The 12,908-nt window shown below is 33.2% G+C and overlaps 1 protein-coding gene across 11 annotated transcripts in view; it reads left to right on the top strand.

Annotated features, from left to right (window-relative positions):
• The window catches only part of akap13 (A-kinase anchoring protein 13), a 101,024-nt gene that overhangs the window by 85,406 nt on the left and 2,710 nt on the right, over positions 1-12,908 (top strand). For 10 of the 11 annotated variants that reach the window (XM_056451675.1, XM_056451673.1, XM_056451672.1 and 7 more), the window contains 5 exons: positions 1,664-1,708; positions 2,943-2,993; positions 5,248-5,706; positions 9,913-10,225; positions 11,735-12,908. The exon at positions 11,735-12,908 is cut by the window's right edge and continues 2,710 nt beyond it. In XM_056451675.1, coding sequence (XP_056307650.1) covers positions 1,664-1,708; positions 2,943-2,993; positions 5,248-5,706; positions 9,913-10,225; positions 11,735-11,793 — 927 coding nt within the window. In that variant the 3' untranslated portion in view covers positions 11,794-12,908. The remainder of the gene's footprint in view (positions 1-1,663; positions 1,709-2,942; positions 2,994-5,247; positions 5,707-9,912; positions 10,226-11,734) is intronic. The other variant, XM_056451670.1, reaches the window with a different exon arrangement.

Raw genomic sequence — 12,908 nt, 5'->3', positions numbered from 1 at the left:
TATACAAAATTTTGCGTTTTAACCAACAGTAGACCTACACAATATTATAATATGCAGGCACATAATATAAACTAGTTTCTAGTCCAAATATGTACAATATGTAGAAGCAAAATATATATATATTTTTTTTTTTAATTATTTTTTTCAGAAATAAGAACTGATTTTTTTTTTTTTCCTCTTAAAACAAGCACAATAATCTGCCAATAGTGTAAGCTAAATAATCTTGTTTTCACTTTGAATTTATAATTCATTTGAAATAATTTGAAATAAATTTAGCTTTACCTTGATGGCAGATTATTTAGCTTTTTGCTTTAAAAGCTTCTCGATTTAATAATTTTTTTAGATATTTGGACTAGAAACAAGACAAAAACTCTTAAGAAAGGCTTTTTTATCTTTTTATTATTATTGTGATGATGATGACGATGATCAAATAGCTTGGGTTTAATATTAACAAGATATTTCGAAAAATTGGTTTGTGTAGGATTTTTTTTCTTTTCCTTTCTATAATTAATGTAAATTTTGTATTAATGAGTGTGTGAATTACAAAACTGTATATTTTACATAATTCCGAAACCAAAATAAGCAAATGAATAGTACAAAATAAAGAAAAAGTACAAAATAAAGAAAACTTTCCTTTCCTGTTTAATGAAATACTTTCTATTTTATATATATTTATATGTATATGTACATTTGAAGTCAGAATTATTAGGCCCCCTTTGAATTTTTTTATTTTTTAAATATTTCCCAAATGATGTTTAACACAGCAATGAAATTTTCACAGCATGTCTGATAATATTTTTTCTCCTGGTAGAACGTCTTATTTGTTTTATTTCAGCTAGAATAAAAGGCGTTTAAAATTTTTTAAACACCATTTTAAGGTTAAAATTATTAGCCCCTTTGAGCTATATTTTTTCAATAGTCTACAGAACAAACCATCATTATACAATGACTTGCCTAATTACCCTAACCTGCCTAGTTAACCTAATTAACCTAGTTAAAACTTTAAATGTCACTTTAAGCTGTATAGAAGTGTCTTGAAAAATATCTAGTCAAATATTATTTACTGTCATCATGACAAAGATAACATAAATCAGTTATTAGAAATGAGTTAGTAAAACTATTATGTTTAGAAATGTGTTGAAAAAATCTTCTCTCCGTTTAACAGAAATTGGGGAATAAATAAACAAGGGGGCTAATAATTCTGACTTCAACTGTATATATATATATAAAATAATGAGTACATTAAATAAAATGGAACTAATGACATTTAAAGTAATAAATGCTTTTGTTGTGAATGCATAATTTATAAGCGCTGTCCATTAATAACCTGACTGATGTTCAGTCATCAGTGCATCGCCATATGCTCCGAGCAGTAAGTGCTGAGCATCAGGATATATGTGTGCAATATAACACTCATTACCTGAAGTGAACTGCAGATTTACAGTACAGCAGAAATACAGTTGAGTAACCTGAGGAGGAGAGTAATGCGAGCCTTCATCTTGGCCTCTCATATCCGGCAGCTGCTTGTCAATGGGTGTATGGATTGCTTTACAGATGATTGATTTACAGTATGTACAGCGCTTGATTTATTGTTTGTACAGTACCGGTTTTGTGACGTCTCTCTCTCTCTCTCTCTCTCTCTCTCTCTCTCTCTGTCCTGCAGACGAGTAAGACCAACCCTTTACTGCTGGTCAGGAGAAACAATGAGGTAAGACATGTGTTTGGGAACTAATCCAGATCAACTGGATCAAGCAGATAGAGAAAAAAAAGTTGTCTATATAATGAGATTCGTTTTGCATAGTTGTGGCTTAGTTGGAGTTTGAATTAAGATCTGCGTCAGTGAAAACATATAAAAGATTTAATTCCATGCACTTAAAAAAAAAGCTGAAATATGATATATTTTCTTCTGTTTGCTGTTTTAAAGTAAATATTTTAATCTTATTTGAAAATGTTAAGATAACTAGTTTGTAAAATATATATTACCAGTGGTGACATAGTGGCTCAGTGGTTAGCACTGTCGCTTCACAGCAAGAACGTCACTGGTTCGAGCCCCGGCTGGGCCAGTTGGGAGTTTGTGTGGAGTTTGCATGCTCTCCCTGTGTTGGCACTGGTTTTCTCTGGGTGCTCCGGTTTCCCCCACAGTCCAAAGACATGTGCTATAGGTGAATTGAATAAACTAAATTTACCGTAGCATATGAGTGTGTATGGGTGTTTCCCAGTGAAGGGTTGGAAGAGCATCTGCTGTGTAAAACATATGCTGGATAAGTTGGGGGTTCATTCCGCTGTGGCGACCCCTGATGAATAACAGGACTAAGCCGAAGGAAAATGAATGAAAGTATTATCAGTATTTTATAATGGCGCAGTATAAGTAAATAAAAAAATAAGTAAATAAAAATAATAATAAATAAATGAAAATAATGAATTGAAAAATAGATAATGACAAAATAACAAAAACAATAAATGTATTTTTCAATAAACGTACAAACAACTTTTTTGTTCTCCTAATTATGTTAAGTTTGTGGTTAAAAAAAAAATAATAATTAATTTCAATTTTCTCTCTTGATTTTTATTAAAATATGTTATTGTTAAAATGTAAATGTTAAAATAATATTAATTATTTATATTATATTTTATAATATTATATAATATATAATTTTATTATATTTACAATATTATATATTATTTATGATTATATATGTTGACAGAAATGTCGTTTTTGGGTGAACTATATTTAATTATTGGAAATACAGTAGTCAACATTTGAAGTGAATCATCACCTTTCATTAAAGTTGTCCTACATCTATTGAACAGTTGCATCATTTTTGATTCACTTCAACTGTTGACTACTGTATACTTCTACACTATTATATAAAAAAGAAGTAGGCTGTCTGCATCAGTTTATAAAGCGTTTTCATTTTCTCATTCTTTTCATCTTCCTCCAGCAGGTTCTTCAGAGCGTCGCTCATCTTCATGACCTGCTGAACACATTACAGGTGAGTCATGCTTCTTTCTGTTGTTTTTACTCTCTCTCTTTGAATGACACACACATTTTTAATACTTTGAAAAGATCCTCCCACGTGTTCTCTTGGTAAAAGCACTCAATTGTGTCTGCTTTAATTCTGTGAGGAGTTCATTTTATTCAGTTCATTCTTTTGAAGCGATTTTACACAGTTAATCCAAAGTTAGTTTTAGAGTTTTAGCAAAAAAGAAACTGTAAAACCTTAATATAATCTATATCTTAAACTATACATTTTTCTCTATATAAAAATAGCCATAGAAACTGGCAAGGGGTTAGACATAAACTAACTAACTTTCTGCTCCACTTGACCAGCAGCTGGAATCACTAACAACACAGAAATAAAGAAAATATGTAAATACATGGCTTTATTTGGTGAGTTCGTAATTAAAGAGAGCATTATGATGAACTGACATGCACTCCAGCGGATTTATACCACTGCTGACTTTAAAGGGATTGTTCACTCACTCACTCATATACACAAACATTCCAGTTTTTGTTAGTTTACCCACTCAGTCCATGCAAGATGTACAGTAAAGATCAAAATTAGAGAACAACTTTACCATTGCCTAAATTTTAAGAGCAGCCTTTGGTGACAGGAATGTTGTGTGGACACAGAGAACTGAGCCAAAGTTCACTTTAGTGATGAAAGCAGGTTTAATTTACTTAAGTCTGATGGGTAACAAACAATACGTTTGTTGTCAAACTGGGGGAAGACTGAACCCAAAGTTTGTACAGAAGTTAGGTGAAATGGTTCGGTGGCATTTTCTGCTGCAGCGTAGGTTTGCACCAGCTGTTCATAAGTTCTTTCTTAAACTGGAACGCAAAGTCCACACTAGGGGCTTAGTAACTACTAGCTAGTTTGTAACTAAGTTTGTTCTTTCTTCGGTTGCACCACATGTTCGTAATGCAAACCGTACTTAGTAGGTTGTAAGCCATAAACTTTATAAAGTCACGCGTAGTCGTATTAAATGACATACTGTCCAATAAAAAGCATTTAAATTGTTAAACTGCTTTAAAACTCTGCAACTAATGCATCTATATATGACGGTCCTGTGAAAATTAAATGATGAATTACATTTTTATAGTACATTACAGTCAGTCACTAATAAAAGACGCACATATCTGCATCGCGAGCTGTAAATGCACGCAAAATACACATGAAGTTATCAAAACATTAAACTTGATTTATTTATTTTTTTATATCCTACACGTGAACGAGAAAAGAGCAGGGAGAACAACTCGGTCATGAAGAAATTCTCATTTTAATTGATGGATACAATTAACACAGAAGACCCCTTGAAAGAAAATTAAACTTCTTTCACAAACTGAAAAAAATGAGAGATTTGGGAAAAGTAAGGCTGTGAGTAGAGGGAGATGCTTCTTCCTTATCATCACGAGCTCCTCAATGTAAACTAATCTTGCTGTCGTCTCTTTTCTACATATGGGGAGGCTGCTGTAAATATTTAGTTGGAACGTAGCGTTATGTTTAAAAAATTTTAATAGTGCATAAATCGTAACTTTGTGTCCCTGTAAGTCACAACTAGGCTACGTTTTAACTTGCGCACTGCTGGTTTGGTCTCTAACAAGCTATTTAGATGACAGACTCAATGCAAATGTTTATTAGAAACCCCTTCAGCAAAATGTGGTTCCTTCCCTGCATTCATTGGTCATTCAGCCAGCAAATTTCATGCTGGATAAACGGGCAAAACAGTTGCTTGAAGCTGAAAACACTGAAATAATGAAATGGCAGCCCAGAGTCCTGATCTAAACCTGATTGAAAATCTCTGAAACATTTCCTACTACACATTTTTGACTACTCTCCCCTTTTAGTCATTTTTTTGCCACCTCCTTTTACAATCTTTTGATCACTATGTCTTTGTTATTGCTGAAGTGACATGTTTATTTTGTAAAACACTAATACCATGTTATATTATGGTATAACCACAGCTAAAATTTAAAAAAAAAAAGGTTGATACATTTTTCTTTGCCTTTGATCTGACACTTTTTCTTCATTAAAACATTAAATAAGATTTTTAGCTAAATCTGGTGACTCATGAAATTTAAGTCAACAGCTACGTTTGTCACTTTGGAAAAAAAAAAACATACAGGCAACATAAAATTAACATGTCTCCTGACTGAAAACATCAGTCCATGCATTATTTACAGTCTTTCACCCACACCCAGATTGCTTCCAAACTAAAATCGTTCTTTCTCATCCCCAACCCCAGGCTGTGGTGGTCCAGCAGGACACCTTCATCGAAGACCAGCGTCAGGCTCATCCCTCCTCGCGCCACCCATCCATCTCCTCCTCTACCTCCTCTTTATCATCCACCTCATCCCGGCCGAGCTCTCTAATCGAGCAGGAGAAGCAGCGCAGCCTGGAGAAGCAGCGGCAGGAGGTGGCCAGCCTCCAAAAACAGCAGGCGGCCCACGCCGAGGAGAGGCGGCGCAGGGAAAAGCAGTGGGAGACCCGAGAGAAAGAGCTGACCCAGAGGGAGACGGAGATTCAGAGCCAAGAAGAGGAGGCACAGAGGAGAGCCAGACAGCTGGAGGAGGAGAAACAAGAGCTGCAGAGTAAGAAAGAAGAGTATCAGAGAGACCTGGCACGACTGCGGGACAGCCAGAAGAGACTGGAGAGAGAGAGAGAGCAGGTGCAGAGAGAGGCAGACGAGATGAAACTAACTGAGGTGAGGACCAGGGGTGATGGCACTAATAATAAGAGCAATTCCAGCATTATGGATGGGACATTTGCAGTAAACTAAAAATATAAATTCACAAAGAACGTATATGTTAACATTATATTAAAACATCTGTTTATGTTTTCCTAAAATACTAACCACAGAGTTAAGGGATCAGAAAAATATCAATCTGTAAACATATTTTATATTTGAAATGAGGAAAATAAACATGCATTACGGATGTGACCAAAAAACTATGTGAGATTTTAGTATACAACATCAATTAAACTGCAAAAAAACAATGCTAATCAGAAGCATAAGGGTTGGCTCACTATAAAACAGAAGTGATTGGTTTTATTTTAGTTGACATTTTTGCAGTTTTAAAGGAAAAGCTTTGTTATGGATGTGACATCTCTCCGTTATGGTTGTGATGGAAGTGAAATGACCACCTGTGTGACTTTGGTAAATCAAATATAATTGTTTGAAGTCATTGATAGAGACATCTATTTGACTATTTTTACAGTACTGTAAAATACAAGCCTACACAAACTTAAACAGGGTTTCGTTATTAGTTAGTTAGGAATTCGTGACAACGTAATTTTTTTCATGGCAATGTTGACATTTGCATGAAATTGCTCTATAATAAAAAAAAGGTAATATGTGTGGGCATGAAATTTCCGTAGGAAAAATTCCAGAAATCTGAAATTCACAGATTTCCATAGATTTTTCATACCATTATGATTGGGTCTATTTATTTACTTATGTAAATGTGTATTTATTCATTTTTACATTAATTTCAGTGGTAAGCAAATGTTTATATGATTTACAATACCGTTTGTAAAGTAATATTTACTGTCTTTATTAGATAAATTTATATGAGAGACTTGCTTTGTGGATCTAATTAAGTTTTAGTAGTTGTATCTTTGAAGTTGCCAAGCTCTCAAAATCATTCCGCATAAATATGCAGATTTTATTTATTTATTTATTTTATTTTTTTTTTACAAAACTCACAGAAAAAGCAAAAAAAAAAAAAAAAAAACTGTCTGGCCCTGGTGATGAGTTTTTGATTTACATTCAGGTCCAAGACTGTTTGCGTTCTATAGCCATTGTTTTTAGTATAAAAAAAAGTTAACAAATTTAATTTCAATTGTGCATTACATTAGTATTGAAAAGTTTGAGTTAACTGAGTTTATATATATATATACTATATATAACTACTAATAAATTATCAGATTTTAAAATCTGAATTTACATATATAAAATTACATTTCTATAATGTCATATTTTAAGTAATATACAATGTTAAACATAATTATCTGTTGTCCTGTTTTTTATTTTTTCATTATACAGTGAAATACCTGTTGTTTCACAGATGTTTCTAACATTTTAATTTACAGATAATTGTTAGCATTTAGATTTTTTTGGACGTTTTCTGTATTTTCAGAGTAACATACAATTTTACATTATTATTAACTGATTATTCCTATAAAATAGTGAAACAAAATCAGACTACTGTGCATTCATTCAGTCAGAGTGCCTTTACCATTGAAGATGAAGTTAATCATGTGAGGATTAAAGTAAGATTTTTCAAGTCAAATAGTAGCCATTGTAATATTTTTTCAGTATCATTACTTCTAATATGGTCCAAAGGAAACTTCTTGTTATGGTCACACTTCACAATACTTCTATGAGTTAATGTTAGCTAATGTCTTTACTAACATGAAAAAACTATGAACAATATATGTATCACTGTATTTATTTATGATTCTTTTTTATGTTAGTTTTCAAAATAAAGTTCATTGTTAGTTCTTGTTAATTTTTGGCTTCTTGTTAACAACTTTGAATTTAATAATAATGAATTAATAAATGTTGAACTATGATTAATAAATGCTATACACGTATTGTTCATTATTAAGTCATGTTAGTAAATGCAGTAACCAACATTAACTAATGAAATCTGATTGTAAAGTGTGATTGTTGGCAATATTATTAGTAGTAGTATTTTGCAATGCTTTACAATATTTTTGTGTAAACCTTAATTTTTTTAAAGATATGACCAATAGCAGTGGGGTATAATTAACTGGCGCCAAACGTTTGAATGATAGTATAGCATACGTCTTCTTAATAGTCGTTTTGTAACAGGGAATTGATATTTAAGTGATTATTCACAGAAAATCCACCCTTTATCTTGCTGTAGCGTGTTCATGAAAGTGATACCTGATGCATAACTCAATCATTATGTTGAGTCAGATGCTTTACGATACTTCTCCTTTCATTATATGTAATCATAAGAACATAAATGTCATTTTTTTTTCTCCCGCTCAGTGAACAAAAGTCATACAGAATCGAACTAAAATGAGGGCAAGGACTGAATCATTTTTAGCTAATCCTCTGTCCAGTTTGTATCTGATCCGAATGGCAATATGCTTAGTGATTATTCTGTGATGGTACAGTACACTCACACTATATTCACTGATTACTTGAGAAAATCCCTAATCTTTTCCATTCCACCCTGAAATTACACAAGCCCTCAGTAATTATGTAAAAAAACAAGAGACTGCTCATTTATGATGATCCGTCTATTTTTCCCGAAACCTCAACAGGATATAAAATGACTCCAGATAATTCAAATGATATTTAATAAATGACTCCCACATGCTCAAAAACACACTCGCTCCTTTCTGTAATAAAATGAATCCTTTCAAAAGGCAAAATCTTCCCCAATTTCATCATCCATGAATCAAATGCTGGTACTGCCTCAGACTTCCAATGTTACAGGGTTAGTTCACCCAAAAATGAAAATGTTATTTATTACTCACTCTCATGTCCTTCAGCACCTGAGATCTTTGTTCATCTACAGAATATAAATTAATATATTTTAGGTGAAATCTGAGAGTTCTCTTATCTTTCACAGACAGAAATGCTCCAGATTCATTCAGAGTTAAGAAAAATAAACAAAACAAAACAAATAAAATCCTCAAAACGGACCACATGTTTCGGTGGATCAGTTGGATTTAGGTTTGATTTTTCTGCAATATATATTGTAATAGGCATGCAATTTCACCAGATGATTTAAATAGCTCTATTTGGGTGAAAAAGTCAGTAATTTAGATGATTTGAATGATTTTGTGGGCATGTGAATCATGCAAAACATAATAAACAAATTGCAAGAACAAATAAAGAAAATAAACAAAGATAAAAGTGAAATAAACAGTGCTTAATGGTTTTCTGTAGAGTCGAGCAGTATTCATAAATGGAAAAATCAAATGTAAAATAACACTATATAGTCTTAATTATATATTGTATAATAATGTATTAGTTACAAATGTTGCAATTTGTTTGTGCGCAATGCTTTAAGCTCTCTTAAAATGCCTTAAAAACATTTGTGAATGAATAAAAGAGCTTTAATCAGGTTAAAAACTGCAGTGACTACTTAACATTGCATATCCTACATGTGACTATTGCAGATGCACACATGCTGATGCTGAAATATATATATATTTACAGCCCTAACTGGAATATTATTAAACTACAAGAATACTTTTGTGTGCCCATAAATCAAAAATAATGACTTTATTCAGTCTATTTGTCTCCTCAGTGTCAGTGCATTGCGCACATCCACAAGCAACCCTCTCGTTTTTTGGTACTTTTCCGAGTCTTGCAGTCTATGGAGGATGAGGGAGCTCACAGTTTTCAACTAAAATATCTGAATATGGGTTAAAAAAACGAACAAATGTCTCACGCCAAAAAAAAAAAAACATGCTTTTCTTAGATTCTTAGATTTTTTTTGACTTGTTTCAAGTCCAAATATCTCAAAATTCTTAAATCAAGAAACATTTTCTATACAGAAAAAATATAGTCTTTTTTTAAGAAGTAACATGCTTAAGTTCATATTTTTCTTAAAACGAGCAAAATAATTTGCCAGTGCGGTATGCAAAATAATCTGTTTTTTTCCTTTTGACATAAGATTATTTTGTTTGTTTTAACTCACCTAATTTTGACATTATTTCTTAACTAGAAAGTGCTTCTTGATTTAAGAGTCTTTAGATATTTGGACTAGAAACAAGGCAAAAAAAATATTTAAGTAAAACAAGCTTTTTTAGAGTTTTCAAGAGTTTTTATTTTCGAGTGAACTAACCCTTTTAAAAATAAGGTGTCTTGTAACTAAAAATCAGGAATGTTACATAATAAAATGCATATATTCCTAATGTGCAGGAAGTGACGAAGAACCGGTCGCCGTCCACCACGTCTGAAGACTCCTCGAGGTTCCAGAGCACCGGTTCATTGGACCGTGACCCATCAGAGATGGAGCTCTCCTCCTCGCCGTCAACCAGAGACTTACTGTCCCGCATGGATTCCAAACGCAAAGGGAAAAACCTCAATCCGTTCTCATCCAACTCAAGCCAGAAGAGCCAGAACAGCGAGGCTCAGAGCCAGATGCCCAGCCGTCTGCTCCAGTTGGCCAAACCCAAGGAGAAGAAGGACAAGAAAAAAAAGAAGGGGAAAGGCCAGCAGAGCCAGACTGCAGGTACAGAGTCAACACTCTATACACATTAATTCTTGGTTATTCTTTATAAAGTACTATTCAGCTGATTTAAGGCTACTGTACATGGATGATGAGAAATATTCAACAAAATGATTAAATTCTCTGTAATACTTGATTTGTATTGCTCAGGTGCATAATTCTGCAGTTCAATATTTTCTAAACGTTGTTATTAATCGTTATTTCCTGGCACCCCATTTTTTTTTTGCCTTCCCTGTTCCCGTTACATATCTGTGTATTTGTCTGTTGTGTTTTGCATATTGAAGTAGTTAAAATTTATTTCAGATTTATTTCATTATCATTCATTCATTTATTTTATTTTCAGCTTATTCCCTTTATTGTTTTAAACAAACATTTGCAATCTGTTCATGAGAACCGCGACCAGGCCTACATCATTACATTAAAACTAAAATTACATTTACATTTTCATAAATACAGTATGCGACACTTTTTTTTAACACCAGTTGGATGTGTCCATGTTGCTGTGAAGACTTGTGCATTCGCCTTTACGCTTCTCTCTTGACCTTAAAAATATAGTTGGCTGAATCGTAGAAAAGCAGAATTAAGATCGCGTGTCGGGTAGAATCGATATTGCAATCTTTTTTCCGATTAATCGTGCAGCCCTAATTCCAAATTCACTAAAGCCAGGGCTGGAAATATTACATGAATTAAAAAATAATATAATTCAATAATATAATTCTTGTAATATAATTATTGCATTAAACAGTATTTTATAAGCCTATTTCCTATTAGTAAGTGATGGAATTATAGGTGTGCATTTTAACTTCTCATACATCAAATATATGCTCCAAACTTTTTCTTGATTGAGATGTTCAATTCTTCTTTCATCATTTGCAATGTTTGCAAATTGCATTGTTATTACATTTTCTTAGCATTTTTTAAAAATCTGTGCTATCTATTATATTCTGTATAGCTGCTTCTGACAATGACACATTCACGCCTAAATGGTTAAAAGAGAAATGCTTAAGGATTTATATGCAGCATCCTTTATTTATTCTCTTAGGTAAGGAGAGATGTCCACTTAAGCTTTATACTTAGAAAGTGTGCTTTAAGCATTATAAAGCTTGAAGCATCAGCATTGGTACTCTGTATCGGCCGATAACCATGACAAGGTATCGGTACTTGGAATCAACTGCAAAAATCCTGATCGGAGCATCCCTAACATATTTATTTATTTATTTTAAGATGTTTTTGCCATTAAAAATAGCAATCATTAGTCACATGGCATTAAACGCTTTTCTTTTACTACTGCTCATTTATCTTACAGTCATGAAATAAACAGTATAATATATAATCAGTCACATTTAGCAGTAACGACCAGCTTTTTATAATCCTGACACAACCTCCTACCCTACACAGTAATTACACCCCAGAATATTGTTTTGCCCTCAGAAACATGACACATTATGAAAGCTCACTGTGTTTCGAATGTATTCTGTGCTGCTTCTAATTGTTCTTTGTGTCTTATCGCAGACTCTCAGAGCGCTGTTGTTCCAGGCTCGACCCCAGACGGAGAGATCTTTTTCTGCTGATTCTTCCTCCTCCGCTATCCCACAATGCCCAAACGCTCCGCTCTCTGGATGTGGACTTGTAAAAACTAGAGCTGGAAATGCATACCTGTGGTCTCGATGGGCATCAGGCCTGGACAGGAGGTCGAAACTCATCATTTCCTTTCATATTTCAGCAGCCAGCAAACTGCACAGTGCCTTCATTCCCTCACATACACCTATGAACACAAACACACACACATAGACAGAAGACGTTATTTAGGGAACAGTATGTGTCGGATAAGACCACTGTGGGCACTTTTGGACACACGGACGTCCTGTGGAAATGAAAAAAAATTCTGGGGGGGTGCTGGGAACCAAATGGCATTCCTAGACAGCGAAAGTCTCCTTTAAATGCTCTTCTTGAAGGACATTTGATTAACGAAGATGCTAATAATCAAAGTTTGTGATGCAGTGACTGAGGTTTCCATTTTCTTCCCATCCGTCATGTTACTCACTAATATATACTGTCAGCAGACAAACTGAAACGTACGGAAGCTTGTTTATGCCACGGTTTAAAAAAAAAAAGAGAGAGAGAAGTATAAAAAGGTAATAGTGACTCTTTTTCACAATTTAGAATTTTTTTTCTGACACTTTAGAGAGAAAAAAAGAAAAGTTGCAAGATGTGAACAATAGAAAGAACTAAATATTGAGTTTATATCTCACTGTTTGTACTTTTTTTTTCTCGTAATTGTTCATTTGTGCAATTGTGAGTTTATAGTTATTCATTCAATTCTGACTATTGAGATTTTCTTCGAATTGCAAATTTATGTCTTGCATTTCGTCGCAATTTAGTTTGTTTATATCTCACAATTTCTACTTTATTTCTTGCATTATTTCGCAAATGAGACTTTTTTTTTCTCAAATTTGAGTTTCTGACAATGTTTCTGCAATTCGTAGAAAGTCATAATTGTGAAATGTGAACAATTACAGTCGTAACTTTTGCAGTTATGTCATAGCAGTTAGTTTCCCTCATATTTGAGACTTTTTTCCTCGCCGTTTTGAGCTCTTCAAACATTATTTGTTGACCTTCTGAATTTCTAGTCCTCAATTTAGAATTTTGTTTACTAAAGTGCAAAATTATTGCAAAATTGCCAGTT

This window comes from Danio aesculapii, chromosome 25, assembly GCF_903798145.1.
Source record: "Danio aesculapii chromosome 25, fDanAes4.1, whole genome shotgun sequence".
Classification (NCBI taxonomy): Eukaryota; Metazoa; Chordata; class Actinopteri; order Cypriniformes; family Danionidae; genus Danio; species Danio aesculapii.
The sequence above is the reverse complement of the archived record's forward strand: the minus strand, read 5'-3'. Positions and strand labels throughout refer to the sequence as shown.